General features: G+C 39.8%; 1 protein-coding gene across 1 annotated transcript in view; it reads right to left on the bottom strand.

Moving 5' to 3' along the window:
- The window catches only part of SPTBN5 (spectrin beta, non-erythrocytic 5), a gene marked incomplete at both ends in the record, with an annotated part of 91,492 nt that overhangs the window by 13,319 nt on the left and 58,547 nt on the right, over positions 1-19,626 (bottom strand). The window contains 14 exons of the mRNA XM_080618721.1: positions 2,853-3,039; positions 3,209-3,465; positions 4,179-4,316; positions 5,896-6,042; positions 6,669-6,759; positions 7,813-7,985; positions 9,416-9,493; positions 10,514-10,702; positions 12,596-12,758; positions 13,404-13,525; positions 15,020-15,133; positions 16,285-16,399; positions 17,045-17,163; positions 19,243-19,338. Coding sequence (XP_080474847.1) covers positions 2,853-3,039; positions 3,209-3,465; positions 4,179-4,316; positions 5,896-6,042; positions 6,669-6,759; positions 7,813-7,985; positions 9,416-9,493; positions 10,514-10,702; positions 12,596-12,758; positions 13,404-13,525; positions 15,020-15,133; positions 16,285-16,399; positions 17,045-17,163; positions 19,243-19,338 — 1,989 coding nt within the window. The remainder of the gene's footprint in view (positions 1-2,852; positions 3,040-3,208; positions 3,466-4,178; positions 4,317-5,895; positions 6,043-6,668; positions 6,760-7,812; positions 7,986-9,415; positions 9,494-10,513; positions 10,703-12,595; positions 12,759-13,403; positions 13,526-15,019; positions 15,134-16,284; positions 16,400-17,044; positions 17,164-19,242; positions 19,339-19,626) is intronic.

Here is a 19,626-nt window from a genome sequence, read left to right as displayed (position 1 = left end):
TCTATTCTATTTGGTTTTTATACAGAAAGGTGGGTCAGAGGTGCAAAGTCTGAGTGAATGCTCGAAGTGGGGTGGAGGAGTTTTTTTGGGTGAAGTAATGAGTATAGAAATGAAATATAGGCTTGAAGTTTGGACCTTGGCGTGTATTCCCAAGGGAGGGAAGAGGTTCTAACCACAAACCTCTCTCATCTGTAGATTTACTGAAATACACGCACTTCTATCCCATCACATGGTGTTTCTTGATTTAAAATGTGGCTAGGGAAGAACAATCAATTCACCTGCTCATCAGTATTTATCACTTCCCTAGGCCTTTGTAGAAGATGCAGCTTTGCATAACAGCCATTGCAAACACTGTGGGTACATGTTCCACCAGGTAGCCAAGAGGAAAAGGAGGGAAGAAAAACTCCTGAATCAATTCTCAAAGACTTTACTTGAAGTTGATTTTTGAAGACTGGTAGATTTTAAAACCATATGCATACCTCCATACACACCCTCATATGATATTTGCATGGGTGGGCAAGGACCATGCCAATTTATATGTGGGCAGAGATGGATTTCACAGCTAACTGCCTGAGCACGTTGAGCACAACCAAATCAAACCCCACCATTTTACAGTTGTTCTGTTTCTTTTCATAGCTATAAAACAGGCAGTTTCAGTGTTAGACTGCAGAGTTCTGTAAAGCAGAAGAGATGCCCTTTGTGAGGAGAGGAGCTGCTTTTTCAACTGAAGTATCAGACTTGCCTGGAAAAGAGCTCTGATTCTAATCGTGCTTTTAAGTCCCCCCTATTAATTTCAAGACAGCCACTATGTTGTTGAAAAGTGACACCGTATTTGACCCCAGCAGAATGGAATCCAGTGGCAAAGATTATAAAACATCTTGTGCTGTGTATTAATAATACGCTATGCTAGCAGCATGAAGACCAACTTTGCAGTTGAACATTTAGGAACATGTATTCACAGTACTTAATTTCTAACAAAAGGAATAATAAAAGAAATCCAAAAAGTGGGAGGGAAGGGAGGGGGAGGAAACTCTGTTCCGAGCCAAGCAGCTGTGTGTACACATATTGTATTTGTGTGCAAATGCATTTTAGCGAGACTGTATTTATTTATCTTAGGTTGATACATTTCATGTTCAATCTCTTTGGTGGTAACAAATCAAGAACTGCAAATCTGGCTCACTAAAACAAACAACAGAGGGTGGAACTGATAGTATATTCAGTTCTGGACTGTTAGGTTACCTCTGATATCTGTTTGCCTGTAAGTCAACATTAAAAAAGAGGTGTAGAAACTCTGGCTACTAAAATATTGAGAATTCAAAGCTTATATCTTAATCCTGCATCCAGAAGAATAAGAAGTAAAATGGCAGGAAGAACTGGCATTTTATTATACACTGGTATTATGGTCTGTATCTCCCATTCTTGTGGTTCATTGAAATATCCTGAGGCCTGGCCAATTAACAGAAAGAAAATGCTGCCTAAAGCAGTATCTCCACTGTTCCTTCAGTTAGCCCAAATATTTCCTCCGTTCAAGCATTCCTTTCTACTGCGACCTTACCACGTCAATCAGTTCATCATTTTTTTGAGGTAGGAGGAGTAATTACACACAAAACAACATTCATACTTTTAACTGTGATGAAACAAGCTTTTTGTTCTTACTGCCTTAGCTCAAAATCACCAACGGCATCTTACATACAGATTTGTAACAAATATAAGAATTACACTGAACACTAAGACGGTGCAGACTATTCAGAATATACCCATGGGTCTTAATCAGGAATATTCTGGAAGATGCGTTTAGAAACATTTTATAGTTCTTCATTAGATTGTGAGTATACCTCGGATAAATCAACTTTTTAAGAGACTTCATCCCTGTGCTAGTATGTTCCCTGTAGCAGTATGTTCCCTTGACATTTTACCCTGGGGGCATTTCACATTTTTTGTAAGTTCAGATTTTTATTTGTAGACATGCAGATGGCATCAAATGCTTGGGCTTACTCTCTCTCTATATATATATATACATATATCACGCACTCCCACTTTATAAGATCTTCTGTCTTTCCTAGCCCTATTGCAGATTGCACATATTTTCTCCAGAGACACTTGACTTGGGCTGTCATTTGCTGACATTAAATACCAATAGCTGCTGGAAACTTTTAGTGGGATTTTTTTTCCTTCCACCTCATATTTGCAAAGAGACAGTGCTCCTTGCTAAAAATGATCAGGAAGGCAGCTGCTGTTTTATTGGTATTTGAGATGGTGGTGTTCCAGGCACTGCTTTCTTTGATGGCCCATCTGAACCTTGTGAACTAATTCAGCAGCTATCTTGAAAGCTACTACTGGAATGAAAGTCAGGTAAGGATCATCATAATATCCTGTTAACTCCCTCCAAAGGAGAAAGAGTTCTGGGGAAAGATGTTTTCCTGGGAGCTCATCCTGATACATCTGAGCAATGAACTAGCTTGGATGTACTGACTGAGTTTCAAAGCATATTTGTTAGGTCATTTCTTGCCCAAAGAAGCTATGGCTGCATGTACAACAGTTTGTAAAATCTATTCTGTATTGCAAAGGCCAGGTTTTGAACTTAATTCATAGGAAGAGCCAATGTGTTTGCAGAAAAGCATATGGTGTGGTACCTATACCAGTGCAATGGTAAGCAGCACAGAAACCCATGTTTCCAAGTCATGGACATATCCATCAAAAAATGTCATTATTATTAGACAAGGCTAAGAGTAATCCCTGGCATCATGAGTCCTGTTAGCCAAAGCACGCCAGATGGAAGCTTGCCAGGGACAAATTGAGTTCCATGTTCTCTCTGATTCTAAAGACTGAGAACGGTTCTCATGTGATGTTACCTGGTGCTTTTCTTGTAGACTCTGAACAATTGACAGGGACTGGCCATAATCCTTGGAGGAAGCCATGGGGAGCTTCTCATGAACCCAGGCTAATTCCTCATCAACATCTCGGAAGAACTGGTACTGAAGTCTGCTTGCCTCCAGACTCCTACGTCTCTCCTGCAGAGGATCATGTAGACTTTTGTATCTGCAGGATTTAAAGGGAACACAGTGAAGACCACAGATCAGTAAGGAATGAACGCAAAATGTTCTTTTCAGAATGATGTAGAGAAGGAAAGGAAAAAAGTATGCAGGTAAGGAAAAGGCTGATAAAAGCAGGAAAAAGATAGTAGGAGACAGGCTGGGCACTCACACACCTCTGCACTAGTTGATCCACTCTCTCTTCTAGTTCATCAGCAAGGAAATGTTTCTCTTTCTGGAACTGCTGAGCTGTGGCCACGAGCTCTTGCAGCCGGTCCCTATGGCCAGCAATATCTTCCTCCAGTTCCTCTTGTTTTTTCAGGTGACTGTTCAAAACCACTAGGTCATTGTTACTATATGGTGCTTTCAATTCGTTTTCCACATCTTCCAGCCATTTCTCCATATCCTCTACACTTCTCTGAAAATGAAGGCCCTGAGAACAAGCAAGAAAAAAGGTCATTTAAACCTTTAGGACAGGCAACATAATATAAAGATGTTGGCCACTTTCAGTAAGAACTACACACACACGTGGAGAAGCTTCCCACTGCTCAGCAAACATTTCCCAGATAGGATGGCAGTCCAAATGAAGAAGAGAATTCAGTCAAAGTGAGCACAAGAACAACACAGAGAACATCAAGAGCTAATCTTGATCTACAAATGATGGACACAGTACCTTAAAAGGAAGCCCTTTTAAGGAGGAGCTCTATACCCACAGAGTGTCTGACAGCCCACATAAAAACTCAGTTATGAGAAGTCATGTGCCTGGAGCAAGAAGAACAAAAAGCAGCTGTGGGCTTCTTACTGAATGTGTTGGAGAAAAAATGCCATTGGGAGGAATGCAGAGAATTAACTTATATGAGTAAACACATCTTCCCCTCAGTGTCCCTCTCCAGAATCCTGATCTAAACAGGCAGCAGAAAGCAGAAGGAAACACAACCAACAAATCCTTTTCCCTCTATAGGGATCACCAGTTCTCCTGCTGTCCATTCAGTCAGTCCACAATTAGTAGTTTCTTTGTTCTAGCTGTCTGAAAGAATCACGTCTGATCGTATCAAGTGCCACACTCGTAGATGAGGTGTGTAGTAAGGCAACCATACTATCCATGGGAATGACACCAAGACCCAAACACCGGCACCCCTGTATTACCTTGCAAGCATCCTGCAGCTTGGTTCGTTTATCCTGGCAACTTGCTAGCAGTTCCTCCCATAGCTCTTCCATTTCCTGCAGTCTGGACTGAATGGCTTCAGGGGCATAGTGCCCCTCACGGAGCATCTTCTCCCCTTCCTGTAGCAGAGAGAATAGTCAAAGTTTTCTTCCATTGCTGAATGCACCAGAATATGTCACTTTTGCCTCCATAAACAAAGTCAAGTGCAGCCAGCACTCCCTGACATAAAAAATAGAGGCTGCATAGAGAGAGTAAAAACCAGTTAAAGGCAAAATGCTCATTGAAACTAGGGCAGAGACTGATTTTCCTGTTTTTCTGGCCTTTAACATTATTTGAAATGCTAGAAGGCGATATTAGAAGACAAAGAGTAAAGAGAATCTTCATTAAGCAACAGCTACATTGCCTAAAACCTGGCAGGGAGCCTAGTTTGCAAACACTCACTTTCTTCTGTGATGTCCCACATTCTGTGATTACTGTTTGAGATTGCCCAACCACCTGTCCTTTTCTATTCCCTTCCTTGCATTTTAAGAGAGAACTATCTCGCACAAGTGAATCACTCTGTGAGATAATAAAACCTCTTTTAGCCATGTACCATCATACCACTGTATGTTATAAAAGTCTGTGTGCATTTCTAATCCCTGAGCTGCAGATGCTTAACAGATTGGCGCAAGAAGAGGTAGAGGGGGCACAGAAAGACTTCCATCAGGCATTAAGAGTCTGTAGGTACATCCCTAAGCTGGGACCAAGTTTGCTTTAGAAAGCTAAACTAAGCTGTTTCTACATTTTGCAATGGGGAAGAGGAGGCACAGCAAGAGAAAGATACTATACTAGGACATAAGATGTTAATTGTCTTCTAAAGAGCAACTACTAAGGCTATTTCCCCTGAAGAAGACAGGGCATCAAGAAATAATGAGAAGGAGATTGTGAAACAACTCTAAAAACAGATCAGTTCAGAGAGAATTTTAACTCCAACCTTTAACCCCCTGTAGAAGCTACACACAGTTAAAAGTTGTTTGGGAGTTTTTTTGTTTGTTATTTAAAGAAGGGTTGTACAATACTGGAGGTAGGTGAGTCTGAGGAGGGAATCTATCTTTAATGCTTAGTTATCTGTTGCAAAATACAGCTACTAAGCACTGTGCTGAAAATAAGGTTAATAAACATGTAACAGTCTGTCCTTCCAAACTCATCATCTGATCACAGCTTCTGCCAAGTATCTGACAAAGCTTGTCAGACTTCTCTTGTATCTCTCCTACAACCATGTCTCTGCACAGGCAACACTTGAAAACTCTTCTTGATCCTTTTTGTTGGATAAATCTTACCTGACTTGCTAAAGTTTTGCATCCAATCAGCTAGTTCCCTGCTGGAAAGAAATGTGTGTACCTCTAAAGTGGCATTCACTCCAGCGAGAAGTCTAAAGTCAGTGGACTGAATGTTTCACTGAAAGCACCCATCTCTTTCCACTGTGTGCACAGTGAATATAGATAGTAAGCTCACACCAAACAATAAGAGAAAAGTTAAAGAACGAACGGGAACAGAAAATTCTTGATGGACTAAAAGGGTAAGATTCACAGTCAATGTGCACAATGTCAGTGAGGGGACAGCAGTTCCCCCTCACTTGTTTAAGGTCACTGTAACTCTGGCTGCCTGCAGTCTCTCACCCCAGTTGCCCACCCTTGCCATCAACCCCACTTCTCTCACAGATTTGATGGAGTCCAGGCGATTTCTGTTGGCCATGATCTCTGCTTGGAAAGTCTGGTGCTTCAGCAGTTTGGTCTGCAGATTGCTTGGATCCTTCCAGCTATCATCCTGGGCAATGCTATTCTTCTCATTGATCCAGGCAGCCACCTTTGTGAGGGGAAAGAACAAAAGCGAACAAAAGCAAACAAAATGCTCAGTGTTTCTTCAGCTCCAACCTGCCAGGCTCTCCTCTAATATGTATAAACCATAGGACTAGTGAGTGAGGACACGAATGAGTTGCCCTTCTGAAGTCCTGCTTCCCTAAGGTCCTCCTTAATGAAGTCACCTTTATATCTGTTTGCCAGCACTGTTAATTGGAAAGGGGGCTGTCCCCATGAGATAGTGCATGGGCACACATGTGCATGTGTACATGTGTTCATGGGTGAAAAAGGGCAATTATCTCCCTGTTGCTAACTTGCTGTCAGTATCTCACAAGAAGAGAACTGATTTGTCTCTTCCCATGGGTTTTAAAATGGTAGCACACTCCCTTTTAGTGCAATTTCTTCTGCATTCTGCTGTCGTCCAATACACAATATGTCTTTCATCTGGTGACTGGAGGGAAGCTGTGACTTGAAAGCTGAAAAATATCCCTTCACTCTTATCTTTTCCAGTATCAGTTCATTCCAGACTCAATTTCTTGATTTTTCTCACAGTGAATCCTTTCAGGGTTTCAGATCTACACAGTGCAGTATGTTCTAAGAAACCAGAATACCATGAATGCTGTGTAATTGTACCTCAAAGGAATTCTTCAGCAACTTCTGCAGAAGCCTTGATTCCTCTAGCAGACGTCTGCGAGCAGCAGCATTCTCCAGCAGTTTTTCTTTCCTGAGTTGAAGACAGATGTGTGAGGTAAAAGCCACAAAGTGAATTAGATAGGACGTGGGGTTTCAGTTTTCATCTCTAAAACACACATGATCTAACTCTCCATTCTCTGAGAGAGAAATGTCCATAATATGGAGCCTCACATGATTTGGACAGTCAGAGAAGATGCTCAGGACACTATAGGAAGGATTACTAGCAGATAGGTATGTTTAAAGTACACACAAATTATGTATATATGTTTTCTGCCTCTATGAATCACCATTACTGCCTTTCAGGGTACAAGAGAACATAAATGTAGCATGTTTCTTATGTGGAAAGCCTGTGAGTATGATGGTTTTTTTCAGGGATAAATCAAAGCTGCACCATTCTTCTGTTTCCAAATGTGGTTCTGCAGCACTTCATTCATGTTCTTGCAGACATGAGCTAGTTTGATCATATTAATAAATTCATATGTTCACTTTAATCATAAGGGATCTCCAGTTTCTTTGTATAAACTTTATGTGTATCTTCCCATCTACCATAACACTGGATACAACTGCTTCTACTGTCAGCATTTAAGATGAATATGCAATGTGCTAGGAGAAGTAAAGTAATTCATGTGAAAGGGCAAGACCTAATCAGAAAAATTGCAAGTACCCTGATAGGTAGTTTGAGCAGGGCTTTAAGATCTACCCCATTAGAGCAGTGAAAAAGCAGTTGTGTAGCAAATGACCTTTATGGATGGTATTTAATGATAATGAAGTATTTAATGGCAAAGCAGGCCTGTCTTCTGTTTGCAGCGCTGTCCCTAAGGTGAGACCGGGATACAGAATTACAGGAAAACTGCCTTTTTTTCTGAACCCCGCTCCCTCTCCACTTCGCTATATTTTGGAATTCTCCTGCTGAAATACTGACTAGACCTCAGGCCAATTTGGCAAGACTATAGCGCAAAGTGCAATGTTGAGTAAATACAAACTAGCTTACGGTTCTCTTAAATAATTTAAATATATTAATTACAGGCAGAGAGTCTCATTGCAAAAAGCATGGATGGTTGACATGGGAAGGGTTTGATTTCACCTCCTCAGAACAGCCTGGCATCTGTTGGTGATGTTTTCTGCGTCGTAGTGCTTGTTCTGCGTTAGCTGCTGAGCAAATGAAGCCATCTCATCAATTTTCTCCATCTGAGCTTCCAGGGCTTTTTCAAACTGCGTGTGTTTCCGCTGCAGGCTCTCAACACTAGACACTGAGTCCTGGATAGGATTCAACAAAGGGAAGCTGCTTTCAGTCAGAGTTTTTCCATCCACTGCACTGATAATCCAGAGGCTAGATGACATTTACCCCACATTTGCAAGCTGTCAAGAAAATTTCTTGGTCTTTGAAATGTACTGGAATTTAGTCGGAGACTCAGGGCCTAAGTGATGTTCTATGCACAGTCTGAGGCCATAATTTCAGGGTCAAAACTGGAGTAACTGCTGGATGCTTATCTTCTCCTACATATTATTGTGCTGCATAGAACATATAACTTCTCAGAAGTTAAAGCATCAGCTCCTAATGCTAAATCAATTTTAAGACAGATGCTATTTTGGAAGCAAATGTGGGATGCCAAACTGAGATCTGAGTTAAGTGAACAAATATGTCACAGAAAGAGATTAAAATTAGAGCCTTGGTTTCAACCCATGGAATTTGGAAGAGCTCAGATCCAGATTTGAATTTGAGGACTGGAGTCTGACATTATAGTTAATCTGGAGAGAAACAGAACTTGACTTCTTGTAACATTTGTGAATCCCAAGCTTAATGACTCAGAGTTCTCTTTTCAGCACCCCTCTGCACTTTTAATTTTAGAATCTGTGGTATCAAAATGTTGTTAGTGCAATAAACTTTGCTTTCCCGCTATTCTAAAGGAAGCAATAAAGCTCACATCAAATGGGTCAGAAAAAGTTATAAACTTCTGGGTACTTGCATGTGTCACTGGAAGGGAAAGTACAAGAATAGAGCATTTTCTGTACATTGATGAGCTAAATAGGACTGTAAAATGAGTGGTTCCTTTTAAGTATCATATACTTCAGTGCAGGGACTGTAAACACATACCTGCAGGCTGAAAATATCAGAGACAGACACCAGCATTGTATGTTTTTAATACCATTTGTACCCATTATGTCTACATTGAACTCAAATGTAATTGTAGCTACTGCAGAGACAACTAATTTGGTAGCACTGCCTATACAAGTTGCAGCGTAAGCTAAGCATCAGAGTGTATATCCAGCATCCTGCATAGCTTTTGCAACCCATGAAACAGTCTGTGGTTTCAGCTATTGCAGTGTTATTGGTACCTGAGGTAGGTAATTTAAAGCTACACTGGGTATGTCAGCAGTGCCAACAGTGATGACTTGTGCACTGGTGGCAAACGTATTTGGATTATACGTGACCAGTCAGAGAGAGATGCACTTATTTTCCTGCTATAATTGGAATAGTTGGACTGTTTCATTACTCTTGGGGCTGAGAATCCTATCCTGTGTAAAGTACCAAGGAAAGAAATCTAATCCTAAACCATCAGCAAGATGGAGCAGTAAATTCAGGAAGAGAAGGATCACAGGCAGGTTTAGAGCACATCATCATACTTCATGGTTCTCTTTCTTCCAGATTGATTGCAGAGAAAATTGTAGTTTCTTGGAGCACCTACCCCTAAGTCCTCGTTAGCTAAGAAAGCCTCTTTGCTGCTGAGCCAGCTCTCAGTCTGTTCCACGTAGCCATAGAATTTCTGTATAGGGAAAAAAACAGTTGCAAACATGGTGCAAAACAGAGGCAAACCTGACTTTGGCAGAGTACACTGTGAAAAACAGACTTCCAGGGCTATTCCAAAAATTAACTGTGTAGTGCTGGATGGCAATTGGCATTAGATGCTATCAAAAACACATGTGTAACAGTTATCACTGTAACTTTCTTACTTTCTCCTTTATAATATGATTATTTCTTTTTGTCTAACACACAGGATACAATACAAGTACTTGGAGCTTGCTTGCTAATAGTGTTACTGTGTAAGATAACTGGCCAATAGAAAGGACTGCAATATGGGCTGAAAAAAGTAGAATGTAGTACATAAAGAGCATGAAAGCAACCTTCACCACATGGTTGAAGTTCTCAAACATATGAAGCTTTTTAGATGGGACTGGCAGCACCAGCTGTTATTTGAGACACTTGACATGCCCTGTTGTAAAATCTCCATTTCAGTTATTTCTAACTTCTGCCAACAAGCCTTTTGAGCAGAAATTTTGTAAGTGAGATGGACTGTTACAGGGAAGTATTTCTGGAGACTGCAGCCAAAACAGTTCTTTACTTAGAAAAAAAGCCAGGGAAAAATACACTGTTCTGTCCATGCTCAATTTTTCTTCAGATGTTTTTTTTTGAATACTTGCCTGCCTCCATGTCTTCGGGGGAAGTTACAGAATTTGGTAGGGCAGTGATGCTCCATTGTAAGTATGTTCCTTTCACCAGCTGCATGAAGGTTTGACCAAATTTTGCTAAGTTTTATAGCCTTTGAAAAACATGAGTACATATTCCACAGAAATCTCTTTGATTTGCAAAGGTACAATTTCTAGAAGTCCTGCCACTGCTAAATGTGGTTGGCCTTCAGCATGCCTTCTGGAAACTGGTGAATTATACATGAAATACTGGGTACTATTAGCATATCTTTCATTATGCTACCATATAAATTTGCTGTTTATAGCAAGGAATGCTGTCAGTGGCATCTGCATTCTTCCTTGAACATCTTGGTACTCACCTGTAACTCTTGTGCTTGAAACAATTTTATATATTGCTCCTGCCATGCTTGGATCAATTCAGACCAGGCTTGTTGTAGTCTGGAGAGAGACTGGTGAATCTCAGGGGTTGCATAGTGACCAGAATTGGCAAGTTCTTGACCATAGTTACTGAGAGAGTTGAATCTTTCCACCCGTGCTTCAATCTCCTCCTAAAATATATTACCAAGGTTGATGTCAAGGGTTTATGGGACGCTAGTTATTCAGAATACAAGCCTTAAGGGGAAGAATATGGGCTGTTACTTTCCAACACAAATATTTGTATGGAAAATCATTCATCTTTGAGCTATGTTACTAAAACAGCATAGAATTGCCTAAGAGAAAATAAACGTGGACAATAAATGACTTTATTGCTCTAGGAACAGCTGGTCTCCTACAAATCAAAATTGGGATTAAATTAGAAACGGATTAGAAAATGCTTGGATATAAATGAATAGAGTTTTGAACATCTATAATATCCGTATCGCTCCGCTCCAGTCTTCCTACATAAAGGTGGTTCTATGAGAAACAGTGCTTAGAATTGTTCTTCTACTGCCAAAAAAGTTTGCATCAGATTATTACTTTAAAGACATGGTTTTACTTTATTTTGTGGTGTTAAAATGAAATACATTTAATTTTTGCACCTGGTCTGAGGAATGAGTTATACATATACATACTGAATCCTGAAGGTGAAAGAATTACAAGCTACTATGACCCCTGCAAAGTGAATGTGGATTTCCTAATGTAAACAATTTGAAATGAAAAGTAACCATGCACTGAAAAAATATCATGCATTAACTCATTAACCGTGAAAGCTATGGCATTTACTATTAAATATCTGAAGTTAGAACTGGTGTTTTAAGGGCTTTTTTGGGGGGTGGTGTTGCCCAATCATAGATAACTCAGCTGATATCTATGATTATGGGTTGTAATTCAGATTAGCACCTTGTGTTCAACTCTAGTCTCTCCTAAGGTCTTTGGTTTGAGCCACTAACCTGAATGAAAAAAACCCTTTAATTTTTCTTGCTTTGTCTATAATTTTAGTTTAGTCAACCCAATGCAAAATAATGTATTGTTTGGATTTGTCCTTTTCCGTGTGACTATCTCATTACAGCTATTTGGTCTCCTTTACCAACAGATATTAAAGATTTAGATTTTGCTATCATCTAACTTTGGAGAACATTGTCTCAGTGTTTTGGGGTATGTTTATTGTGACAAAGCATTGTTAGCAAAAACATTGTGAGGTATATGACATAAGAGAGCATTGTTAAAAAATAGAAGACTGAAAAAGGAGAAGACTTCATACTAGAGGTACTTCATACCAGAAAGTGAATCAGAACCTAGAAAATATTTGTGCTAATAATGGGACTCAGAAAGCACTGGATATTAGTCATGATTCTGGGAACATGATCTGTAGAAAAAGGAACATAACTGCAAAGAAAAGGTAACACAACCTCTGGAAGACAGCCATGGTGCTTGGGAAAAACTGAAAAAATAACTTTTTGCTAAGATTAATTAACAACATCTCTCCTTTCAGAAAATCTACCAAAAATATTAGCCAAATTAGCCACCAAAAGATTGTATGGTAATTAGTACTGGGATATGAAGTGTTTCAGAACTGAATGTGTAGTACCCTCCAATGGTAATTTACTGCCCTGTGTGAGATGAACTGCAGTTTTTATTTTCCTCTAAGGCTAATGGAGTTTGCATGACAAAATCTACCTCAAAGCTAGAATTAACTGGCACTAAATTTCTGTCAATCCAAATAAAGAGATTGGCAGTGAGCGTGCCTTGATACTGAACCAGCTTTTTGTCTACAAGGTTGGACAGAAATATAGATGAGAGCTAGTGGGACTTTCTGAGACTTTTTGCAGAGATACGAGCTGCCAGAGAGCCCATGGGATAGAGTTCTGTCAATATGTAGGTGACTTCTGTCCCTAGCCCATCATTGAAAACAGTCTTCACCATGTTCTTGACATGACAAGCAGCAAAATTCTGCTGTGTCTGCAGCAATTAATTCCCAGAGTTTCCCAGTGTGTTCAATTGGAAGCAATGGGGATACTTGCCTTTCTCTCCTGGTGCTCCTCAATCATGCTTTCCGCTTCGTTTGCGCTTTTAGGAAGCCCCCCTGTTTCCATGAGACCTCTGATGTTTTGGGTCCAGTCTAGAATCTCCTTTGTCTCCAAGTTAAACTTCTGCCACTTATATGAGGCTGCCAGCTTCTCCTTCCTGCCACACAATGTGCAGTTCAGCATTATCCAACACAGAATTACCTAGTTGCCTCTCCCTCCCCATCTGCAGAGGAAGGTATCCTTGGAGAAGCCAAATGAAGTCAATTCAAGCCTCATATTTTTTTCCTTACAGCTCCTAACAGTGCTCATGTTAAACCAAAATCAAAGGAGATGCACACTGCCTTGGAGACAACATGCTTACCTTATTTTCTACATCAGTTCATTAGGAAAAGAAAGGTAAAAAGCCTTCATAGCTGTTGCTTCCAGCAACAATTAGAGCTCAGGCACAAGCCTTTCTTGTTTTGGAAAGATTCAGGTAAAAAATAATCTTATAGAACCATCCAAAAGTAAGTCTTTCACAAAGGCTTCATGATAGATTTAGTTTGATAGTCTGGAGGCATTATAGTAACATTATTTAGTGGGATAAGGCACAAACTCATTATGTAAGTTTTCCCAAAGTAATATCACTGGAACTTTTCTTGTACCAAGTCACTCTTTGTTCCAATGCAAGTGTCTTGGCTGTCTGTATAAACTTTGAAAATGATCCTTGAAATCTTTTTAAAGGACCCTGGCAAGTAGATTTGAGACTGTAGGAGCAGCTTTGCTCCTGCTGAGGGATATTCAGACCACTAGAACTCTTTACCTTTGTTTGGCCTGTTCCTGGAGTCGTAGCCAATTGTTTTTCATCTCCTGTTGCTTCATAGTCAGTTTGTCATTTATGGATGGATTCCTTGTGGAAAGGCGGAAAGATTCCAATTGCAATGGCTGCAAAGAGATTTATAGTGGGGTGACTTTATGCCAAATGCTTATATTTGTTCCTGAGTTTGCTTTTCAGGAAAAGTAGTTCATTTTAATATCCCAGTTTTCAAAAACAGGCACTTAAATTACAAAAACAAAATACACAAAGGGATTTGCTATATGCACAAAAAATACATATGCATTTGCAGGCAATCATCTGTGTGAAGAAGGAGATGTATGTGTTGCTTCACATGCACAAATGTTAATTTACAAATTAGAAATTGCAGAAGAAGGGCAAACATCCAGGAAAATGAAGTAACCTCTATGAACTTAATCTTCTAAAAGCCATGAAAATATGGCGGAAGCCACCAGATTTGCCTTTCAGCAGAAGACTGAAAATCATTTGCATTTATTTCAGTTAATAGCAGCATCAAAACACTACTTTCAGTATAGACTTCTAGTTGATGCTGTTTTCCTTAAGACAGCATGATCAACAGTAATGAAGAGTCACCAACTCAGATTGAAAGTTGGTATCTTTCTTTTAAAACTTCATCAAGTCAGTGAAAATGCAGGATTTTAATTAAGCAGAAAAGAGAATATGCCAGGCTGGTTTTAATCCATACGAAAAGTACAGATATTATACTTTGTACATGGTATTTGTGATAGCATCAAAAAAATCTGAAACTTTGCTCATCTTTCTGTTTCCATGCAACACTCCCCCATAGAGCCTTGTTAATGCTATCTGTGGAATGCTGACTAGTAATCACCCACGTTTCATACGCAAATTAGCTGACAAAGTCACAATGTGTGAAGGTATCACACATTTTGCCACCATTTGCATACTATTGTGAAGAAAAAGCTCAGAGGAAATTTGCAAAAGTATTTTCTATGTGAAAAGGCCCAACACTCTGGCCAACAGTGAAAACTGTGAGAGATTGTTATAGGATTTCTACTACTGTGGCTAAGCTGAAAAAGAATTCTTTTTATTAAAAACATGCAATTACATAGGCACTCAAGATTAGTCCTAAATGGTCCAAACTGGCCATTTTACAAAAGCCAGAGCTGATCAGTCAATTATACCCTAAGATTTTTGGGTTTGATGTCTATGTCAAAAAACTACATGCACTGTGTGTTTTGCATTTTAATTCTAAACATTAAGTTGTGACTTTGGTTCAAGTCAGTACAGAAACTGGGGGAAAGATGGAAAGTTAACATTTCAATTCCACTCTTTCCAAAAGATATAAGACAGTCTAATCTGGCTCACAGGTGAGGGCCAGAGAATCAGCAATCTTATTAAAAAGGGACTTCTCAGATTTGATGCAGCAGGAAAAATAGCATTTGATATGATTAAGTACAATTAAGCAGCACAGTATTTTAACTGAGAAGAAATCTGTGCTGTGTTTGCATTGCAGAGCAATTTATACTAAAGAATCTGAACAGTCAAGCTGATCTGTGCACCATGGTTCCAAGAAGTAAAAATGAACCGTTCTACAGTATGCACTCTACTTTCCCACTTCTTACCTCCATGTTGGACTTGATAACACTGATTTCTCTCTCCATCTCTTCATGTCTTCGAATCAGGTTTTCCACAGTTTCCACATCTTTCCCATAATCCAGTGCTTGTATCAGTACACTCTGGAGGGGGCAGTAGGATGTGCAAATGGTGAAGATGACAAAAAGCAAAAGGGTCATATCTTTATTCTTTCTTAATTAATTTATTTCTAATTTTTTCTTAATAGTCCCCTCCTTCACCCCTTTTAAAATATAAATAGGGCACCTTGTCTTTACTCCTTACAGAGATCGAACAAAAATTCACAACTCTTTGAAGAGTCAAAATCTTACTTAAGGGGTCTCTGGCTATTCATATAAACCAGACAGGAATGCTTCCCTGCATGTCTCAGTCTTTCTTTCCCCTTTTTTTCTGTATACCAAAACAACCAACTATTTCCCATTAAATTGTGGCACAAAAATTTTCAGGTGTGTTTTATAAAAATATGGAAAATAAAATTGACCCTCAGAATCCTACCAAAAATGCAATTCTTTACAATGAAGAAATAAATTCATAAAGGTTGTTATAAAAATTTCGAACCAACTGCCTTGTAACTGAAGTATTACCACTATGTGTTTGACTACTAACTTATAATCAAATTAATATTATTAGCTATGTGGAAGAAATAACAAGTTTTTATATAGCCTTTTTCTTCTGTTAATCTCAAACTTATAATTCAGGATAGATATTTTTACTTCAGTTTTCTGAATTGAATAAGATTTTTATACAAATTTTTGAAGAAGTTACATGTTTCATAGGTCTGCATTGCACAGCAGGGAGAGATATGCAAGCTACTATTGAAAGAACTAGCTTTGAATTTGCAACACTAGAAGTTGCTAATTGACTCAACACTCTCTGAAGGAGATGCAAACCTGTGTCAGTAACACAGCAAGAAAATAGGCATTAGTTCCTTAGCTTCTTAGATTTGTATCCTACTTTCTGCATCTTGCTGTGTTCCTTTCTTACGGAAGGATTTTTTAGACTAAATGGAGATGTTTACAAATGTAAAGATGCTGCAGCTCAATTACTTGTCGAATTCTCCTTACTGTTAGGGGAAAGAAGGAGTCACTGCTGGAGGATGATTTATCTCATCCTCAAGAGGACGTCTGCAGTGTTTAATGACATTTCAGCCTTCCTACAAACTTGATACACAGACAACTATCAAAATGCCAGGGTTGATCGTTGCTGGCAAAATAGAACCTCTTCCCATTTCAATGAACAAAATCAGTGGACTTACCTTCTCAATAATTCTCTCTGTGATGTCATCAATTTCTCTGATTAAAGCATGAATCTCTAGGGCTCCCTCTAACTTCTTCCTGTATGTGTTCAGGTTACCATGGAAACTGTTCCACCTTTTATTGAAAAGAATATTTTAGAGATGTATTTCAGAGGTGAGGATTTCCACAACTGGATTTCATGATGCTCACTGAGATCTAAGTAAAAATACAGGATTTCTGAACTACCTTACATATTGATCCCCTATGCCCCACAATAGGGGACACAGCACAGCGATAAAGCATTAGCCTGACAAGGCTATATGGTTATATGTATTCCAAGTTTTCAGGATGGTATGGAGGCTAAAACTTAAAAAGTACTGATACAGTTTCCTTAAATTCTCAGTAATCTCAGAAACCCAATTTTCATGTTTTTGGTTCTTAGCTAGTGGCCTGTGAAGTAGCAAAAGCAATATGCATTTCACAAGGACAACTATGTGAATAGGTGGAAGCGTCTTAGCTTCATGGATCTACTGTGTAAAGTGCCATGAAGCAGCATGTATGTCTGGAGGCTAGAAACACGACTTTGGTCCTGCTGGATTAGAAATCCTTCTGGCTAACTGCTCTGAGAGCCTTGAAAGGCAGCTCCCACGTCTGATGTTTCATAGTCCTGGTGTTAAAGAAGAAAATACAAGTCGCAACTCCTCCACTTATCCCAGCCCAAGATACCTAATCTTCCCTTCTTGTTTTCACTTTACAGAGAAACTTTTAAAGCAGACTCACTTCTCATTGAGCTGCTTCCGGCGCTCATATATTGTCTTTGTTTCTTCCTTGTTCTGCCTCTCCAGTTTCATGGCCAGGGCATTGATAGCCCTGATGTGAGCATCATCCACTGTCATCTCCTGTAAAGTGAGAAAAGAAACAAAGGTATGTGTTCAAAATGCTTGTGACTGAGATTTCCACCGAGGTGGAAAAAAACCAACAGCAAGCAAGAATTTCAACTCACTACCAAGTATTTCAGACGTACGGGGTTTGCTCTACTACAACTGCTAGTGTTGCCAGTCCCTGATGATAAGACAGTAAGGGCAAGAAAGAATACTAATGAATATAGATACAACAAAGATCTAGGTCTAGACAAGGACCCTCAGAGCTTCATTCCTAAGCCGGGCATCCCAGGAGGGGCTCATTCACTGAAGACTAATAGGTGTAGTTGTTGTTTATGTAGGTAGCTGCTGTGGAACACCTGATGTGTGGCAGATAGTTTCTCTGTCAAAAAGGTAGTGATTTGTGGCTCCTAGGCCTGCTCACTGTTTTTCCTGGATATGCTTGTCCAGAAGTGCCTTCTGTACTGTGGACAACAGGCTTAAAATCCACACAGCCTTGAGAAACCCAGATAACCCATGCCATTGCATTTTCTCCTAAATCAACATCATTGCATTTTAAAAGGTATGCTAAGTCTTCAAGATGACTTCCTTCATATGTACATACCATTGAAAGGATAATATTTGCACATTGCACATATAATCTGGACTACAGAGGAAAAATTGTTCTTTTGGAGCATGACAGATGACCAACACTGAACGCTACTCCAGGATTCAAAAACATTCCCTATTTTTCTAAGACCAGTAAATCACAAGCTTAGCAAGGAGACATTAATCACTGGTGTAGTAGAAGCACAGCTGCAAGATGCCAGCACATGAGTAACAGAAGTATTGACTTCATTTGTATTTTATTTATGCTACATCCATACCGATGTGCATGCTTCCATATGTGCTTTACTAGTGTACACAGCCATAAAGTAAATAAGAGAAACCCGCAGACAGACAGAAACCCTGAAGTCTCCTCTCCTGGGATATAATAGTAGCCCAATGTGACGGAATGTAAGTAGAAAAACTGGCATCCGTCAATGCAGGGTGATTGCTCCCTACTCTGATCTCAGATGGAGAAACCTAGACTGGATGGATGCACACACTGTGCCAGGACCAGCCTGCATCTGTTTGTATTGCCCTGTGAAGTACTGTATAACTAAGCATCAACTTTGAGGGTATCACTGTCCCAGCCTTTTGCTGCAGGAGTCATGTTCAGACTGGTACAGGAGCAGTGGCTACAAGCTGATAGTATCTAAGGCCAAGAATTTCCTGTGGCACATGAAGTCTGCCTTAGTTTATGGAAAGACTTTCCCATTCAGAGTCTTGTGCTGACTGGGACACTGGGATGTTTCTGCCTCTTTCAACATCATTCTTTCAGCTGGTACTTCCCTTGCTCCATCCCTTAGTTCACAGTTCAGCTGGTGAGGACTGAAGGGCCAAGGAAGGTCTCTTCAGTAATTCCCTGGTGCTGAAGCTGAGTATTTTGGCTCTCTACTCAAATCTAGTACTAAGACACTGCCACAGGGAATTCTGCTGGGCTCTGGAAAGGGGAGCTCAGGGGTCTCTCCCAGGTGTCAGGCATATCTGTACTGTTACTTCATAGAAGAACATAGAAGAGGATTGTCTCCTTCTGCTATTAGGCAACATAAATGGAAGATGGGAGCTGCCATAACAGGAATTGGCAACAAAATAACAGGCAAACAAAGAATAAAGAATATTAGGAGAGAACATTAGAGTAAACCTCACTCACAAAGTCCATTTTTAATCCACTTCTGGGTGGAACTCACAGTCACTTTGTGACTGCATGAACCAAACTCGAAATCTATTCAAATTCAGGCTCACACAGCCAGCTTTCCAGTCATGAAACACAATCCAAAACTTTAGGTTGTATCATGAGCTCCTGACAGCTCTGTTTAGACACTTTCAGAGTAGAAAGCCCAATGAGTGAAAATTCTACCTTGTTTAATGGCTTAAAAAGGGGCTTGTAGCCCCCTGATCTTTTGCCTCCTCAGGGTACTGGAACTGTATTTGCTACCTGGATATACTGCTAGGCTGAAAAGTTAACTGCTGCTTCCAGCCACACAAGGAATGTGCATGGAAAACACTTCTTACCCCTGATGTTGCTCCACGGAACTCATTCAGCTTTTTCATGAGCTGCAGGCAGTGTTCATAGTCATTTCCCACATCACCTACATTAATCATGACTTCCTGGGGAGATAAGCAGTAGACAAGCACACATTCAGGCTAAGAATACAAGAACACAGCATATCCCAGTGCTTATGCTGAAGCAATAAGTTCTGTGATGTATCTGTAAATCACTGACATACAGCTTCTGAAGTAGTCTCTTCTGATCTTTAAGTAATTATGAGACACAGTCCTAACTCCTTCTCTAGTCTAACACTGATTATGGAAACAACCTCTGAATGAAAACTTAATGGATCAAGTGATCCTTCCTTCACTCTTATAAAAAGAAATTTTCAGATCTGATGCACAATG

Source organism: Psittacula echo (assembly GCF_963264785.1).
Source record: "Psittacula echo genome assembly, chromosome: 5".
Taxonomy (NCBI): Eukaryota; Metazoa; Chordata; class Aves; order Psittaciformes; family Psittacidae; genus Psittacula; species Psittacula echo.
This window is presented reverse-complemented; position numbering and strand designations above follow the sequence as displayed.